The sequence below is a fragment of the Lygodium microphyllum genome, chromosome 7 (genome assembly GCF_053477565.2).
Source record: "Lygodium microphyllum isolate KBCC chromosome 7, Lygodium_microphyllum_v1.1.10, whole genome shotgun sequence".
NCBI lineage: Eukaryota > Viridiplantae > Streptophyta > Polypodiopsida > Schizaeales > Lygodiaceae > Lygodium > Lygodium microphyllum.
The window spans coordinates 17,140,180-17,157,046 of NC_141141.1; the positions used below are offsets into that span (position 1 = coordinate 17,140,180).

A 16,867-nucleotide genomic window follows, 5' to 3' on the forward strand; every position below is an offset into this window, starting at 1 on the left:
CACCAAAGAAAGGTCACATTGATTCAACAATAGCATGCATGAGATGTACTTGGCCCACCACACCAAACTGTTATCACATCTTACATCCCCCCCCCCATCATTGGATGGAATTAAGTCTACATGGCAATGAGTCTAACATCCCTAAATGGACATACTTGTATACACTAATGCCTCACCTAGACAATGAAGCACATACTCATTGCACATTAGATAGGATCTCTTACTTTCACTTCCTTGATACCATGAGGATATTCTCTGTGCACGAATATGTCTCATAGGCTGATTTGGTCTTTAGTAGATGTACTCTCTCTCTCTCTCTCTCTCTCTCTCTCTCTCTCTCTCTCTCTCTCTCTCTCTCCACACCAAGGTTCAAGCCTTCAATTTTTGGAACATGCCTTTTAAGGCATCTTGGATTGTTCCTACCATGCTAGTACTCTTGAAAACAGGGGTGCGTGCGATACCTCTACTATTGGATAGTGGAAGAATTTAGGAGTTCATCTGAGTCCACCAGATTTGTAAGATATGCCTATCTTGAAGTTATTTCTACCACATCAGAATTTCCCCCAACAAAACTAGTCCTTCTGGCCCATATGATCATTTTTGTGTTTGGGAGGGACAAACATTGATTTAGTACTATGTAGAGGAAAACTGATTCTTCAGAGCCTGAAGCAGAAGCATATCATTGTCTGCCACTTGCTTTTCTTTGTGGATAGACCGAGGTCCTACAATCTTAAGAGCAGCCCCTGCAAATCATCCTAGTAGGGAAAGACATCAATCCATGTAAGGTACTACACCATACTGATCTGTTAATGTATTACACCAGTATATGCTCTGAAAAATATGCTTCCTGTCCTAAATAGGACATTGTGAGGCTACTGTAGTCATGCCAGTTCATACAGCTCTCAAAAAATCCTTTATCACCAAAAAATGTACAAGGCTTGCAAGTTTGTCAGTCGCCTACACCAAGCCCAAAAAAGTTCAGCTATTCAGCTATGGCAAAACCACCCAGAGATTTCAAGGTTAGGTGGTTTTCCAAATTCCCAAGAAGCTATATTGGCATCTTTAAGTGCCTCTTTGCTTCGTCAAGGCAGTCAATTCCAGCACAACCACCAGAAATATCTCTACCAAAGATATTTACTTTATCAGATGCCCCTCTTCACCTCCACTTAATCTGAAAACTTGATCTTCTTTGGAGTTCGTGGTAGCAAAGACTTCTGGAAAAAATAGAACACTGTTAAAAGGAAGCTGTACAAATACAAATGAGCCATCTTGAAGAATTCCAGGATACACTGAAAACACCTCATCCAAATTTCATGCTACAGATACTAGAAAGAAATGCACAAATTCAAACTGTTAAAACTACATAACAATCATAAAACTTGTTGAATCAAGTTTGTTTCAAACTCCCTTGTTGCAGTACTAATTCTACATATTTGGTCTATTTCCTGTACTCCAAGCTTTTTAAAAAATCACCCAAGTGTCTGTTATACACACCCACGCATGCGCGCACACACAGAGCAAGAGTTTTGAGGCCCAATTATAGAATGTCACAACTCACTTCACTTGATTAGATGGAGATTCATTAATCAAAGGTCCTTTATGGACCTTAAGCAAGGTACAAATATCTGCAACCTTCTAGAGAATTCTTGACGTATCTACTAAAGTGTCAATTTTCCTAGACACTTCTTGATACTTGTAGAAAAGTCTGTGAGCATGCAACAAAAGGAAAGTGAAAACAGAGGGAATAGAGAAGAGGGAAACAGAGAGAAACGTTGTAGAATGAAGGAACAGACTGACAAAAAACCGAATGATACAAGGCTGCAATAGTCAGCCCGAACAGCAGCTAAGAGCATCAGTGTGGTTGCTAGATGGAGGCAAGAGGATGAGACAAAAGAACAAGGGCCGGCTGAATGATCAGTGACTGAATGCAGCAAGAGGAGGCCTCCCATAAATAGCCAAACTGATGCCACAACTTGCAAACTAACTGGTCAAGGCCCAAAATATGACTGCCTAGGATAATCCACCCATATGTCAATGTGTCCACCCTGACAAAAATAAAATGTTGTAATGTGACCTGCACTTGAAGCATCTAAGATAGATGAAATGATAGACAAGCACAATGTCCGAGCTCCAAATGTCCTAGTCTAACTCAGACTGAAGCTCAAGAGCAAGAAATGACCATGATTGCCAACACCCCCTCTTATTTCCTGGATGTGGCAAAAGGCCAAAGGAGATGGAATGGATCAAAGGGTGGCAACATATTTGTTAGGTGTGAAGGTATGATACCATGCGGTGGGATAAAATACGGTACTAAATGGTACCTTAAGATTTTATTAAGTACGGTATGATGTTAGCATTTTAAAAAAAAACACTTGATTATTTTGGGGACTAAAGATGAGAGAAGAGATGCTTAAAGTCCAAATAGCAATACTATTTAGAGTATATAAGATGAATACTTGAGGGTAACACGCCAAAACCCCTATGGCATATGCCACATGCAAAACATGCACTACAACTTACAAGTACATAGATAGGAGCATATACATCATACAACAAACTCAAAGTGAACAAGTGAACAGCAAGAAAAGAGAGTTGTTGGAAAGTCACATCCACTATGTGAGAATGATGATGCAAGTACAATCCCTAAGGTACTAAAGAACCACACCCACTAATGAGTGCTCCCAAGAGGAAAAACCCTTATCCAACTAGAAGGTCAAAACTGCCCATAAACAAGGGAGGAGCATTCACACCAGAGCTATAGAGGAACACAATAAGTGTAATAAACCCACCTTGAGTGAATAATGTGAACGTAATTCAAAAAGTGATCCCCAAATACTAATGGACTCTATTTCTTTCTAGGTGAGTAATGCATTTCTTGGCAAGAAACAACCTATTGTGGCTACCTCATATTCTGAAGTTGAGTTCAAGGCAGCTTTCACAGTGAAAATCAAATGTGTTTAGTTACAATGTATTGGTTGATCTTGATGTTCATTTGACAGGAACCACTCCAATTATTTCTAACGTTCAAAGTGCTATTGTAGTAGCACGGAATTCTATGTGCCATGCTCGTACGAAATACATTGAGATAGATTATCACTCTGTGAAAGAGAGATCACATGCAAGGGATATCAACATGATCTACATTCCCACACAAGAGATGTTAGCCTCCCTATTTTAAGGTTTGTCAATCTATCATCTCTTGGTTGTGAGCTCTTGTCAAAGTCTAACAAAGACATTGGAGTTGTAATAGTTTAGTGTGCATTTCCATGCATTCCCTCTGTTTTGAGCACACTTCTTGTGCATTTCCTAGGTTTGCCTTGCTAGGGCAGCCATATTTATGGCCCCAGTTCTAGATTGGCCAGACTTGGAGCTTTTCAACTATTTATAGCTGCCCCCCACACTTGGCAATTCACTCATTCCTTTGCAAGTTTCAGGAGCACACTTCGTCTCTGACATTCCCTTCCATCTCTGATACTCGCTGCGGTCATTCTCACCTAATCTGGTGCCCTCACTGACACATTGGGCTGTGTGCAAGGACTGATCTGTCCAAAGTGTTGTATTCAGCATTCATCGCAGATTTCTTTCTTACTTTTCCTACTCTCTCTCTCTTCCTTTCTATCTATGTTAGTGTTCCTCTTCCATTCCCCATCCTCACATGGTGTCACCGCCAAACAAGAGAGGACAGCTGTTTTGAGCTGAGGTGACCCTCCTAGCTGCAATCGCAGCCATCCATATCAGCATTTTGCTGAAACACAGGTGTTCTCCTATAGACAATTGTTCTCTAGTGTAGGCAACAATCCAAATCAGTATGGCAATAGTCTGCATCAGGATTTTGTGCAAATGCAGCAGTTTTTTGTGTAGGCGACAACTGATCTCCTCCAAGTGGACCATCTACATTGATTTCCTTGTCAACCTATAGCTGATTTCCAGTGTTCAAGGGGCTATCCTCTGAAAGGCAGCGAGATTATTGCGATGATTATCATTAAGGCCAAGAAGAACTGAGGTCACCAAGTCAGTTTGTACAGCAGCCCTCTCCTCTCCCACCCTCCACATTTCCAATAAGACCTATCACCCTGGTCTTTAAGATGCCTCCTGTGGCACCCTCATGCAAGTACCCATACTTCATTCTTTGCCCAAAGAGGACCGCTTGGATGGTTCTAGCTATTCATTGTGGTCATGTAAGGTAGAGTCCATTCTCAACACCTTCACCCTAGGGGATCGTCTTAACTCACAAGCTAAATCCTTTCTTTTTATGAGCTTATAGGATTCTATCCTAGTGCATATTTGCATACTGAAGGCTGCCACATAGGGGTGAAAGAAGCTATCATCTTTGTACCGTCAAAAGACATTTGCCCACCACATATCCCTTCAAAAGAACCTTTAAAAGTTCAATGTCGATGATTCTTCTTCCATGAAGGACCACATTAACAAATTGGAGGACATGAGAGATGAGCTTGCACCTCTCGAATGGACTATATCTTTGGAGGACATGGCCATGATTCTTTTGACTTAACTATCATCTCCGAAGTTTGGCTTTCTAGACCACTCTTCTAACTTCGAGATCCCAAGATACTCTTATTTGGGAGGACCTTGCCTCACTAGACTTGGAGCATGAGAAGTGGCTCATAGATACAGGTGCCAATAGATCGGGCTCCACAAAGGCTTTTACAGCAAGTTTTGGGGAAAGGAGAAGAAGTGCTGGCAAAAGTAACCCCATTTGAAGTCCAAGGAGGGGTCTGAGGATTAGAAGGTTACACCCACTATCACTGAGTCTATGTTCGTACACTTATTCAAGGTGGAGGATACAATTCTTGCTACTTCTTCCAAGGAGAAGCCTTAGCTCATGGATAGTGGGGCCTCTTCCCACATGACTTACTATCAAGGCTGGCCTCAAGTCATGAGATCCAAATAAGGATCTGTCACCATTGGTGACAACTCTTCCATCCTCATCCGAGGAGTGGAGACCATTCCCCAATTGCCTGATCAACATACTTCTTTGGCGAAAGTCCTTTGTGTACCAAATTTAGGCTTTAACCTCTTGTCTATTTACGGTCTTACACAACCAAGTAGCCAAGTAATTTTCACCCAGGATGCAATTATCATGGAGGATGCATCTCCTCAAGCTACTCTTTGGACAGGTACACAAGAGGGTAGACTTTACACACTCACAATCCTCACTACACGATTTTCCATGAGCTTGGACTACTTTGGCATGCTCATTATGGGCATCTCAACCTAGAGGCTATTAGACAGGCTTCTCAGAAGAAGATGGTGGAGAGACTTTCAGATTTTCCTCTCATTCACACTATTTGCCCCAATTGCTTGAGGGGCAAACAACATAGATAACCTCATCCATAAGTTGCTGATTAGAGGGCTTCGACAGTCCTAGAGTTGGATCACCCACCTTTGCAAACCTGTCAGCATGGCCTTCCTTGGGAAGGCCAAGTATCTCATATTGATTATTGACGACTTTACTAGTTATGTATACCCTACTTCTTAGAGTACAAGAGCGAGGTGTACTCCCACTTCTACAATTGGAAGGTGTTTGCGGAAACACAAACCTCTTTAAAAGTTCACAGTGTACATGCAAACCACCACGGTGAGTTTTATCCTAACATATTTTCTCAATTTTACAAGGATCATGATATTTGGGTGGATTGTTCTCCATCCGAGCACAAGGTGTTGGGAATAAATAAAGGGCCACCATGTCTTTTATACGTGCTCAAGTGTGAACACATCCTTAGCACTTTAGTACTTTACATATAACAATCACAAAAACCTAAGAGTTGTATAACTCTTTGTACCCACACATCATGCATGCCACTCTCTACTATTGCTTACTCTCTCTCTCTCTCTCTGCCATTGCCATTACTAAACATCAAACCTTCACTACACATAGGCCACCACAAACTAGTATCAGAGCTGAAGGTTATTGTAAGCGCACTTCCCAGAGTCAATCCGAGTTGTGCCAATAGCAGGTCGCCAATTTTGATCAAGCCCCAATCATGTAGGCAACGTTCAAGTCACAAGTCGCAAGACAAGATAGTCATCACACGCTTTGCAAGTCAACGCAAGTGCTTGTCAACCCAAGTGTCAAGCGGCACAAGTGTGCAAGCATACAGCGTCAGCACAAGGGATGCACAAGTGGTAGGCAATGGGGGCAAGCGACATGCAAGTCGAGTGTTGGCCAAGTCTTCTTTTTTTTAACGATTTTTTTCTTGTTTTTCCTTTTTCCCTTGGTGCGTTGTGGATTGTCACGCATACATAAGCACAGCTCAACAAATCTCATAGTTGGGCACACATCTACTCCCAAAATTTAGGGATTTGGCGTACGCGTAAAGATTTTACTTGACCAAGTAAATTTTGTAGATTCTTACACACTCTCGAGTCTCAAAAAATGGGGCTTTTCACGTACATACAAAAATTGCAATGGGACAAGTACAATTCTTGAAATTTCGAAACACTGGATCCTGTACAATTTGGGGCTTTTGCAAAATTCGTGAAGTCTAAATCAAATTTGGTATTGGTATGTACTTGCAATGCAATTTCTATGCAAATTGAGCACATAGAACCCCAAAAAATTTTGAGGCTTTCGCAAAATTTGTGAAATTTTCGTAAAATTTAAAAATTATTTTTAATATCATTTGAGCACTTTGAGCAAAGAAATTTTGGGGCTTTTAACCATGGGAGTCAAATTTGTGCCCTGTGAATGCATTTGGAGCAAATATTGCAGCTAGAATTTGGGGCACTCTCATGAAATTCATGTATTAGCCCGTGATACAACTGTAATTGCTTATGGTGTGCTATAACACACATTTCATACCTCTGAAAATTTATTTGCATATCTAAAATATCTGCAATTACTTGAATTTTCATTGCTAGTTAGTACTTGCTTCGGACCTTGGTCATTTGTGTGACAGTTGGGCTCACATTTGTTGATTATTGAGTCACTTTTGAGTTGTAAACCATGGCTGGCAGCAATGATAGCAGCAACCTTTTGAGCATTAAGAAGCTTGAGGGTGCACACAACTTTGCTATGTGGCAAAAACAGTGCTGTAATGTCTTGGTGCACAAGAGACAGGTGAAGCCTATAAAAACAAAAGGGGTGAAACCAGCAACCATGGATCTAGATGAGTGGGATGAGTTAGATGAGCTTGCACGCTCTACTATAGTGCTTTCAATGTCAGACACTTTGCTCTTCAAAATAGAGAAATTAAAATATGTCTATGATATGTGGCAACGACTTGAGGAGTTATATGCTCAAAAAAGTGCAGCCAACAAGGTTTATTGGTTGAAATTTTTTATGGACCTTCAGATGAAGGAAGGTACGGTCACGTCTATACATTTGAATGAGTTTAACTCTATTTTCAACCAGCTGATTGCTTCGGAATTTCACCTTGATAAGGAGTTTATGGCAATCTTTTTGCTATGCACTTTGCCTGAAAGTTGGGACACTTTAGGACAGCAATGAGTAATTCTAATGCTATGTTACTATATTCAAATGTGGAAAGCTCTTTACTCATGGAGGAGCTCAATAGCCAAAATATTTCGGCAAACAAGTCTTCCAATGCACTGCATACTAGAGGAAGATCCTAGCAGAAAGGCAACTCTAACAACAAAGCATGCAACAAGTGTTGGGGTAAAAGGCCCTTGGGCCTACCCGTGCACACTGACTGCCCATATTCTTTATTCGTATATATGAGATAGTGCAATAAGACTGTCATATCATTCTTGACAACACCTACATTGTTTGTGCTCTTCTCTCCCACATCTTCCTCTTCTCCGTCTCCACTACCATTGCATCCCCTTCAACTGGTATCAGAGCTTTGGATCAGAGCTTGATCATGGAGCTTGGCCCCAGCATTACTTCAACCTGGATAGAAGACCTAGAGCTTGGAGCTTCAATGCCAACCATGGCTTCTTCCCCCCGAGGTAAGATTTCATCTCTCGCCTCTCCCCGGCCCTCATAGGCTCTTTGCAGGTGTTCCTTGGCTTCATTGGGCACCTTGTTTACCCCCATTTGCCCCCTTATCCTCAAGATAACCAACACGCCCCACAATAGCAGCTCACGTTTTTTTTGTGCCTATTTCAAAATTTTGCTCAAAAATCCCATTTTTTCTCATATATCGAGCATCCAAAACCCGATTTAGGCAAGGTAAGAGTCTAACTTGGAGTTTTGGAACACTCCGAACGCAATGGTGCTGTCAAATCTGCCAAATTCTAATCACAGAATTTTCTGCAACAGATTTGAGTTAATTTGCAACAAGAAAATGTCATGCTCTTAGCTTATGTGATGCTCCCAAGGCTTGGTATTTGATTTCCAAATGCTTTGGGAATGTTTGTCCAATGTTTTGAGATGCTTTGGGACTTGGTTTGAGCTTCCATGGCTTGATTTATGCAAGGATTTACTGTTGTATATTGTTTGGGCAGCAAGGTTTTATTAGGGACAGGCTTATGCATAATGCTCTTTGTTGACATTGGAGTGTCCTGTTGGATGTATTGATGCTTGGTCATCATGGTTTATGCCCGGATATGCTATTTGAGAGCTATTAAGCCTTGATTTGGATACGGACACTTCGTTGTTGGTTGGGATTTATGCTACCTTGGTTGACAGATTATTTTACCTCTAGTTTGGTTATGCCTATGGTCTACAGATGCTCTTAACTACTCGACATGATATGTTGATGTATTTGGATGATGCCACTTTGATGTTTATGCTCCCGGATGCTTCCTGAGCAAAGAGTAGCTGAATTCTTAGTTCACTGTCATTTTCTTATGGGACTGATGTCTGATGTGGATGCTTTTGGGTTCGGCTACAATATGGCAAATGTTTGGGCTTGAATCAACTTGCATTTGAGAATTTTGTGGAGCAGTTTGCATTTGCTCGGCTTATCACTTATGCAACTTGGATGCTATCTAGCCCTTAATGTCCCAATTATGGATCTTGGATTTACTTGGATGCAAATACATGTTTGAGCAAAGCTTGCTCCATTGTCTTGGCAATTGGTTATTGAGCTTTCATTGCTTATTGATGCTTGGTTCTTTGCGGGCTACTCTTTGATCAATGGACTTCTTGACAGTGCTTGGGTTTAGCAATTATGGCTTTGTTGCTTCTGTGTTGCCTAGCTTCTATACTAGTTGGGTTGCTTTTGCCCATATAGATCAGAGAGCAGTTGCTCTTAACGCTTACCCGGCTATGCACTTTGTCTAATTTCATGTACTTTACAGAGCCACTTATTTGGATGTTGTTTTACAGATACTTGGGCTTTTCCTAGAGCTTGACTCTTGCATGATTTTTTGCCTCTTGCCGGTCTTGGCTTAGCGTGGCTTTTCCCAGATGGCATTATGTACTGCAGAGCTATGCTTATGCGTATAGTTATGGGCTGATGTTATGGCTGAGATCTGTATGCTCTTATGATAAATGTCTTTTGCTTTATGCTACTGTGGTTGGCTATGTCATGCTACGAGGTTTGTTCATGTGGGAGCTTCTGCATATGTTCCCTTTTCCCTTACGGATGGATGAGTCCTTGCAGCAGTATGCTTATGTATGCTTCCATTGTGGGAAGCTTGGGCATGTTAAAAGACAATGTTTTAGATGGATTAGAGAGCAACAGAGACAAAGACGGACTCGACATGAGCAGAGAGTCAGAGATACAGGAGATGCAACGGGTGTTACCACTATTACTAGTGGTGAGGTACATGTTATTACCCATGATGATGTAGTTGAGCATGTACTCCTGTCATCTAGTTTCCCTACAACTTTCTTGCTCAATGATACGGCCTACACCTCAGATTGGCTATTGGACTCTATGGCATTGTTATGTTACCCCTCATAGAGCATGGTTCTCTTCTTACAAGGAGGATGACAAATGTATTGATTTGGGCCTTGAGCAAACTTATACTATTGTTGGTACAAGGGACATACACCTAGCTTTGCCTGATGGGACTTCTCTTGTGTTCCATGATGTATTACATATTCCTATCCTTAGTAAGAGCTTGATGTCTATCCGTCAGTTGCATGATGCAGGTTACTCTATTTCTCTTCAGGATAGGTCATGGAAGATCTACCGTGGTTTCTTGGTTTTGGCCAGGGGTTCTAGAGTTGATTCTCACTACCCAGTGCATGTCTCTCATGTGGGACATTCTATGGTTGCAGTTATCTAGATACCACATGCATTGTTATAGCATTATCGCCTAGGCCATATGCACCACAGAGAGAATGAGATCTTGTCTTGTTCAAACTCGTTGATGCCTCCTATGTCACATGCAGATCTTGATGCTTGCCCTGATTATTCTTATGGCCCTTGCAGAGCCCTTTTGGCTCATGGTGATCGTGAGGCATGATCCTCTAGGTCTTGTCCATTGTGCAGTTTATAGACCTATGCCTACCCAGTCACTTGGTGGAGCTTCACATTTTGTGACCTTCATGGATCATGCTACCCACCACCGTGTTTGGGCTTTTCCCTTGGTACGGATTGAGGATGTTGCAGTTATGCTTGACAGATTTATGGATTCTGCTGGTTGTAGGCCTAGGTGCTTACAGATGGATTATGAGAGTCATGCTATCTCTCCCAGCTTTCAATCCTATTGTCAGCAGTCTGGCATTGATTTCCTATGCCCACGGTATTACGAGATTGCTCATGGCATGTGCTTGACTCTACAGGCAAAGGTTGCTTCTATGCTTACCACTGCTGGGTTATCTTATGGCTTTTGGGCTGAGGCCCTTATGATGGCAATCTACTTGCTTAATAGGACGTTGTGTCCGACTTTGGATGGTATTATACCACACGAGGCATGGAGTGGCATGAGACCCTCCTATGATTACTTGAGGATGTTTAGCTGCCAGGCATTTATATGTATGCCAAATATGCCTATATCACATAAATGCATTCTCCTTGGTTATGGAAATGGTGACTTTTAAGCTTACAGGTTATGGGATTTGGATGCCCACTAGGTTATACGCAACCGTCATGCTGTCTTTTATGAGACACAGACATCTCTCAAGCCTCTTGATGCGCATTCAGTGTGCTTTATGGTTGATGCTATAGCCGTATGTCAGTCTTCCGCTTCGTTGAGGCTGCATACTATCTTGAGACCCCGGCTAACATGTGCCTGGGATGCTGGCCCTTCTTCTATGATTGACTTTGGAGAGTCTATGTGCTCTCAGCTGTCTCCTATGCGCCACGCTAATGCTATGCACTACTCTGATGCTTATGCATTACAGCCTTGCACTCATGAGTTGTGCTTGCTTTATGAGAAGCATTCTTGGATTGCTAGGTTGTATGGAGCTATGAGATCACTTATCTTTTGGATGTCATGGACTCGGGAATGCTTGACTCTTCTTTTATAGAGGTTCCCGCTTATTGCACAGCTCGCTTTCCGATTGGGCGTTGGGTGAGATGTCATGATTCCTCACCTTGTCTCTTTTCCTTTTTTCTTTGTTTTTTCACTCCCTAGCCCATTGGCCTTTTAGTGGGAGGTTGTTGGGGTAAAAGGCCCTTCGGCCTGCCCGTGTACACTGACCGCCCATATTCTTTATTCATATATATGAGATAGTGCAATAAGGCTGTCATATCATTCTTGATGGCACCTACATTGTGTGTGCTCTTCTCTCCCACATCTTCCTCTTCTCCTTCTCCACTGCCATTGCATCCCCTTCAACAAGTCTCATGGTAAAAATGTGGAGTGCCATCATTGTGACAAGAAAGAGCACTTCAAGCGGGATTGCTTTAAGTGGAAGAAAGAAAAGAGCAAAGTCAAAAACTTTGATGATAATAATGATGAGAAAAAGGACAACCAAAATACAGTAGTGTGAAGATAGAGGAAGTCAATGTAGTCAGTCACGAGAGTGATAGTGGCAATGATATACTCTTTGCTTCTTCTTTTAGTGCACAGTCATTGATTGCAAATTCTAATGATGACATGCACACCTAGATTCTTGATTCGAGTATTTCATTCCATGAGACACCACACCGTGATTGGCTCTCTGACTACACTAGTGGTAGACATGGTGTTGCCCACTTGGGGAACAATTATGAATTTGACATTGCAAGGATTGACAATGTGCAGTTGGCATTTCAGCATCGTTCAATGTTCACTTTGCAACGTAGCTGATGATGAAGGCTATCATACCACTTTTGGGGATAGCAAATGGAAGATATGTGAGGGCTTTACGATTGTTTCTAAAGGCTCAAAGTGATACTTTGTATCCATTACGTGTATCTAGCATGCGTAATCATGTTGTCACCATAACGAAGCAGCCAAGTGACTCTTTGTGGCATAGCCAGTTGGGACACACGAGTCAAACTAAAATTGTACTTTCTCGTTTGGGTTATTTATCATGTTTGAGGTATGCTGATTTTGATCATTGTGATCACTGTATTTTTGCAAAGCATGCTCAAACATTACATAAAAAGTCTCCTTCATTAAAATCTTGATCCTTAGAGTTTGTACATTTACATGTATGTGAGATGTCAACTTTGTCTCTAGGGGAAAAGAAATATTTTATCACTTTTTGTTGATGATGCCACACGCAAAGTAAGGGGTTTATTTGATCCATTGTGAAGACGAGGCTTTAGATTAGTTTAAAAATTTCCTGGCACTTATTGAAAATATAACTAGCAATACATTAAAGTATCTTCGCTCTAACGATGGTGGAGAATATGTGTCCAAAGCCTTTCAAGCCTTTTGTGACAACAAAGGGATAAAAAGGAACCTCACTATCCCTTATAATCTGCCCCAAAATGATGTTGCACAGTATATAAATAGGACTATTTACGAGAAGGTCTGTACCATGCTGTCTCATGCTACATTACCTCATGGATTTTGGCCAAAAGCTGTTATGGAAGCCGTACACTTGATAAATCGAACACCAAACATGTCTTTGGGGGAGAGAGTCCCTCAAGAAGTGTGGCCGGACAAGCCATCTTCGTATACAAACTTGAGAGTGTTTGGCTACTTGACATTTGTACACATACATAAGGAACAACACAGTAAATTGTGTTACAACTATATATATTATCTCTCACTTGACTTGGGTCTCACCTATATATACTAACTCTACATCAATATGAATCATTCTTTGGGAGCATGTCTTGTGTATCTCTCTCGTACTCTCTCTATCTCTCAACATGGTATCAGAGCTATGGATGCATAGCAACAAGGAAGATAAGTTGTTTCATTGTTTATACTTGATTGAATTCTTTGCACAAGTGATGATTTGATACATGAACTTGTTCAAATTAGAAGTATTAGTTAATTTTGTCTTTAAAAACAAAACCAGGTCTGGGTGCGTAGCTCTCGTCGTGCTCTCGAATCCTGTCAAAACCCCTTGTTAATCGGAGTTCTGGATCAAAAGTTATAACAGTTCATAATTCAAGACAACAATTCTGCTCGAATCTGCGATTCTTTATTTAAAACTGTAATTCTAATTACAGTTCGTTAATCCCTAATTACAGTTTGTTAATCGCTCGTCTTCGTTAATGACATTGATTACGACAAGCAAACATTTTGCTATTTTTAGCGATGTTTTATTCTCGTTCACGTTCTTTGTTCAACCGAAATAGCACTTTTCGTATACGCGCCATCTCGTCTTGCACGTTACGTCTCTCTATTTCGGGCTTTCTTTTTAGTCACTCAATATTTTTCGTCGTTCTTACATGCATCTCCCTATTTTGATTGTCACGCGTCTCAACTACGCTCGTCTTGTTCATGGTTTGCAGATTCTGCGATCTCATCTTATTTGTTTTCTCTCGAGATACAGGCATGGCCAATTGCGTAATTGTTAACGGATATCCGTCTGGCCAACGTTCGGTTCCCTTCTTCCAAGGACAAGGGCTTCCTGGGTGGAAACCAAAGATGATGCTAATTCTTGAAGGTGATGAATTATTTAATATTGTTTTGGCCAACCTGTCTTGCCCAGTTCAACCTATTGATGTGATGAATGGCAATTCTCTGATTACTGATGGGCCGTTATTTGAACAATGGAAAATTGATCATACTGATTGGATTCGTCGTGACAAAAAGGCTCGTCGTTATATATTGTCTGCACTTCCTGACTCACTTATGTTGGGTGTCTTTCATCTGGAAACCTCTCATGCTGTTTGGGAATATCTTATCTCAACGTTTGAGAAGAAATCGGTCACCGAAATTTTATATCTCCAAACTCGTTTGAAGAATCTTCAATATAAGGTTGGTACTTCTATGCACTCTCATATCGAGGCTTTTAAAGACATTATCAATCAGCTTGGTGCTGCCGGCGCTCCTATTGCTAAAAATCAGATTGTTACTCAACTTCTTCATACCATCAAAGATCCTTTATATGACAATATCATCACTATTTTGTCTAACAAGGATGATATCCACTTTGACAAAGCATGTATATCTCTTATTGAATATTCTCAACGTCATGAGCATCATTTGGAAAAATCTGATGTTGTTTTGGTCCCTCGTGAACAAAGGGATTTTGATGCTGCTTTTGTTGCTCGCAAGCGTCCTGCTTCACGTTTTCAGCAGGGTGGACGCCCTAATCAAGGTGGTAAATATTCTCGTATTGCTTATCCTAACAAACATTGTTCTTATTGTGATAAGAAAGGCCATGTGGCTTCTGATTGCTGGGCACATCAATATATGAGGAGCATGGAGTTACTACAAAGCAACCTCACTCGTCCAAAAGTTTTCCTCCTTGTGATTATTGTGCACATACAGATCATCCATCTCGTCGTTGTTATAAACGCAGATATGATGAAGAACGTCCTTGAGCTTATATCGTTCAACAAACTACAACTGATGATGATCATACTCATCAGGAGCTCAATTTCGTCCATCATGATATCTCTCCAGAAAAGATACTTCATGTTCATGATGGTTTTCTATTCATCATTGATTCAGGTGCCACTAGAAACATGACATACCAATCGCAGTGGCTTCACAATTATCATTCTCTTCCTGTCAAGAAGTTTGTTTACCTTGCGGATGATACGACTTATCAAGTCAAAGGAGTGGGTGATTTATAACTGGGGACTGTTTCATCCACTAGAATATTAAGAGGAGTTCTTCATGTTCCAGATTTGCAAAGAAATCTTCTTTCTGTTGCTCGTCTAGTTGATCTTGGTTTGTTTGTTGGCTTTGATCATAATCAATGTCGTATAGAGAAAGACGGACATAGTATAGCAGTGGCTCCTCGACATAGTAATCTATTTGAGCTATCATTGAACGATACGGTTGCAAATGTTGTTACTGCTCCTAGAGATGCAGATTGCAAATTATGGCATCAGCCATTTGCACACTCTGATTTTGCCAAAATTCTTGATCTTCATCGTCATGGTCTTGTGCAAGGTATGGATCTTAAATCTCATCCACGTATGGGAATATATGAGTATTGTGCACTTGGAAAACACCATCGTTCGCCTTTCCACACTTCTACTTCATCTGCTCTCTTGGATTTGATTCATACCGATATTTGCGGTCTTTTTCCTGCCTCAAAGTCTCAATATCGATATTTTATAACTTTCATTGATGATTTCTCATTGTACACACATATCTATCTTCTTCGACATAAGTCTGAGGCTTTATCTATATTTAAACAATACAAGATAAGTGTGGAGCTTCAAACTGGATTCTCTATAAAGACTCTTCGCAGTGACAATGGCGATGAATATGTATCCAATCTATTTGATGAATTTTGTAAGGATCAAGGTATTCATCATGAGTTTACAGTTCCTTATTCTCCTCAGCAAAACGGAGTTGCTGAGCGCAAAAATCGCACTATTCTTAATGCTATACGTTGCATGCTTATACACTCTGGTTTGTCTCGAAAGTTTTGGACTGAAGCACTTCTAACAACCGTTTTTATTCAAAATCTTCTTCCAACAACTGCACCTGCTGGTAAAATTCCTATAACAATCTGGACAGGGAAGACACCTTCAGTCTCTCACTTTCGCACATTTGACTGCATTGCTTATATTCATGTGCCCAAGGACACTCGACATAAGTTGGATCCTCCAGGTTTGAAGATTATTTTTCTTGGTTACTCAGATCATTCCAAAGGTTACAAATTTTATGATCCTTCTACTCAAAAGGTTATCATTAATCGTGATGCTATATTTGATGAGAAGACTATGGGTGGCACATGGTCGTCAGATGTTTCAGATGATACACAGTCTTTGCTAGTGCATTTCCTTACTTGCTTTGTGAGTCTACTAATTATGATGATCATAAACCTCCTTCACCTCCAAAGAAGATTAATGAAAGTTTGGAGATATATGTCGATCTTCCTATTGAGATAGAGCATGGATTCTATTCTATTGAATATGATGTCTTTGATGATGCTATGTCTGTCCAAGAGGATCCAATATCGTATATGAAAGCTATCAATTCGTCTCAAAGGGATCAATGGCAAGAAGCTATGCAAGCTGAGTACGATTCTTTAATCTCCAAAGGTACATGGATTCTTACTGAACTCCCCCCAAATCGTGTTCCTATCAAATGTAAATGGGTTTATAAAACCAAGACCAAAGCTGATGGCTCGTTTGATAAGTTCAAAGCACGACTTGTTGCAAAAGGTTACTCGCAGATTGCAAGAGTAGATTATTAAGAAACATTTTCTTCCATTGTGCGCTTCACAACTGTTCGTATGCTTTTGGCTTTTGCAACACTACTTGATCTAGAAATTCACCAAATGGATGTTAAAACGGCTTTTCTCAATGGAGATCTTGAAGAAGAAATCTATATGGAGTAACCTGAAGGTTTTATGATTGCAGCAAAGGAGCATCTTGTATGCCAGCTTCATCGTGCATTATTTGGATTGAAGCAAGCCTCTCGTGCTTGGTATATTAAGATTGATCAATTCCTCACATCTAAAGGTTTT

The 16,867-nt window shown here is 40.8% G+C and overlaps 1 protein-coding gene across 1 annotated transcript in view; it reads right to left on the reverse strand.

Annotated features, from left to right (window-relative positions):
• Window positions 1-316: 316 nt before the first annotated feature.
• LOC148033217 (RNA-binding (RRM/RBD/RNP motifs) family protein) overlaps window positions 317-16,867 on the reverse strand; it is a 60,772-nt gene continuing 44,221 nt past the window's right edge. Inside the window, exon 8 of the mRNA XM_087681101.1 lies at window positions 317-1,214. Coding sequence (XP_087537227.1) covers window positions 1,167-1,214 — 48 coding nt within the window. The 3' untranslated portion in view covers window positions 317-1,166. The remainder of the gene's footprint in view (window positions 1,215-16,867) is intronic.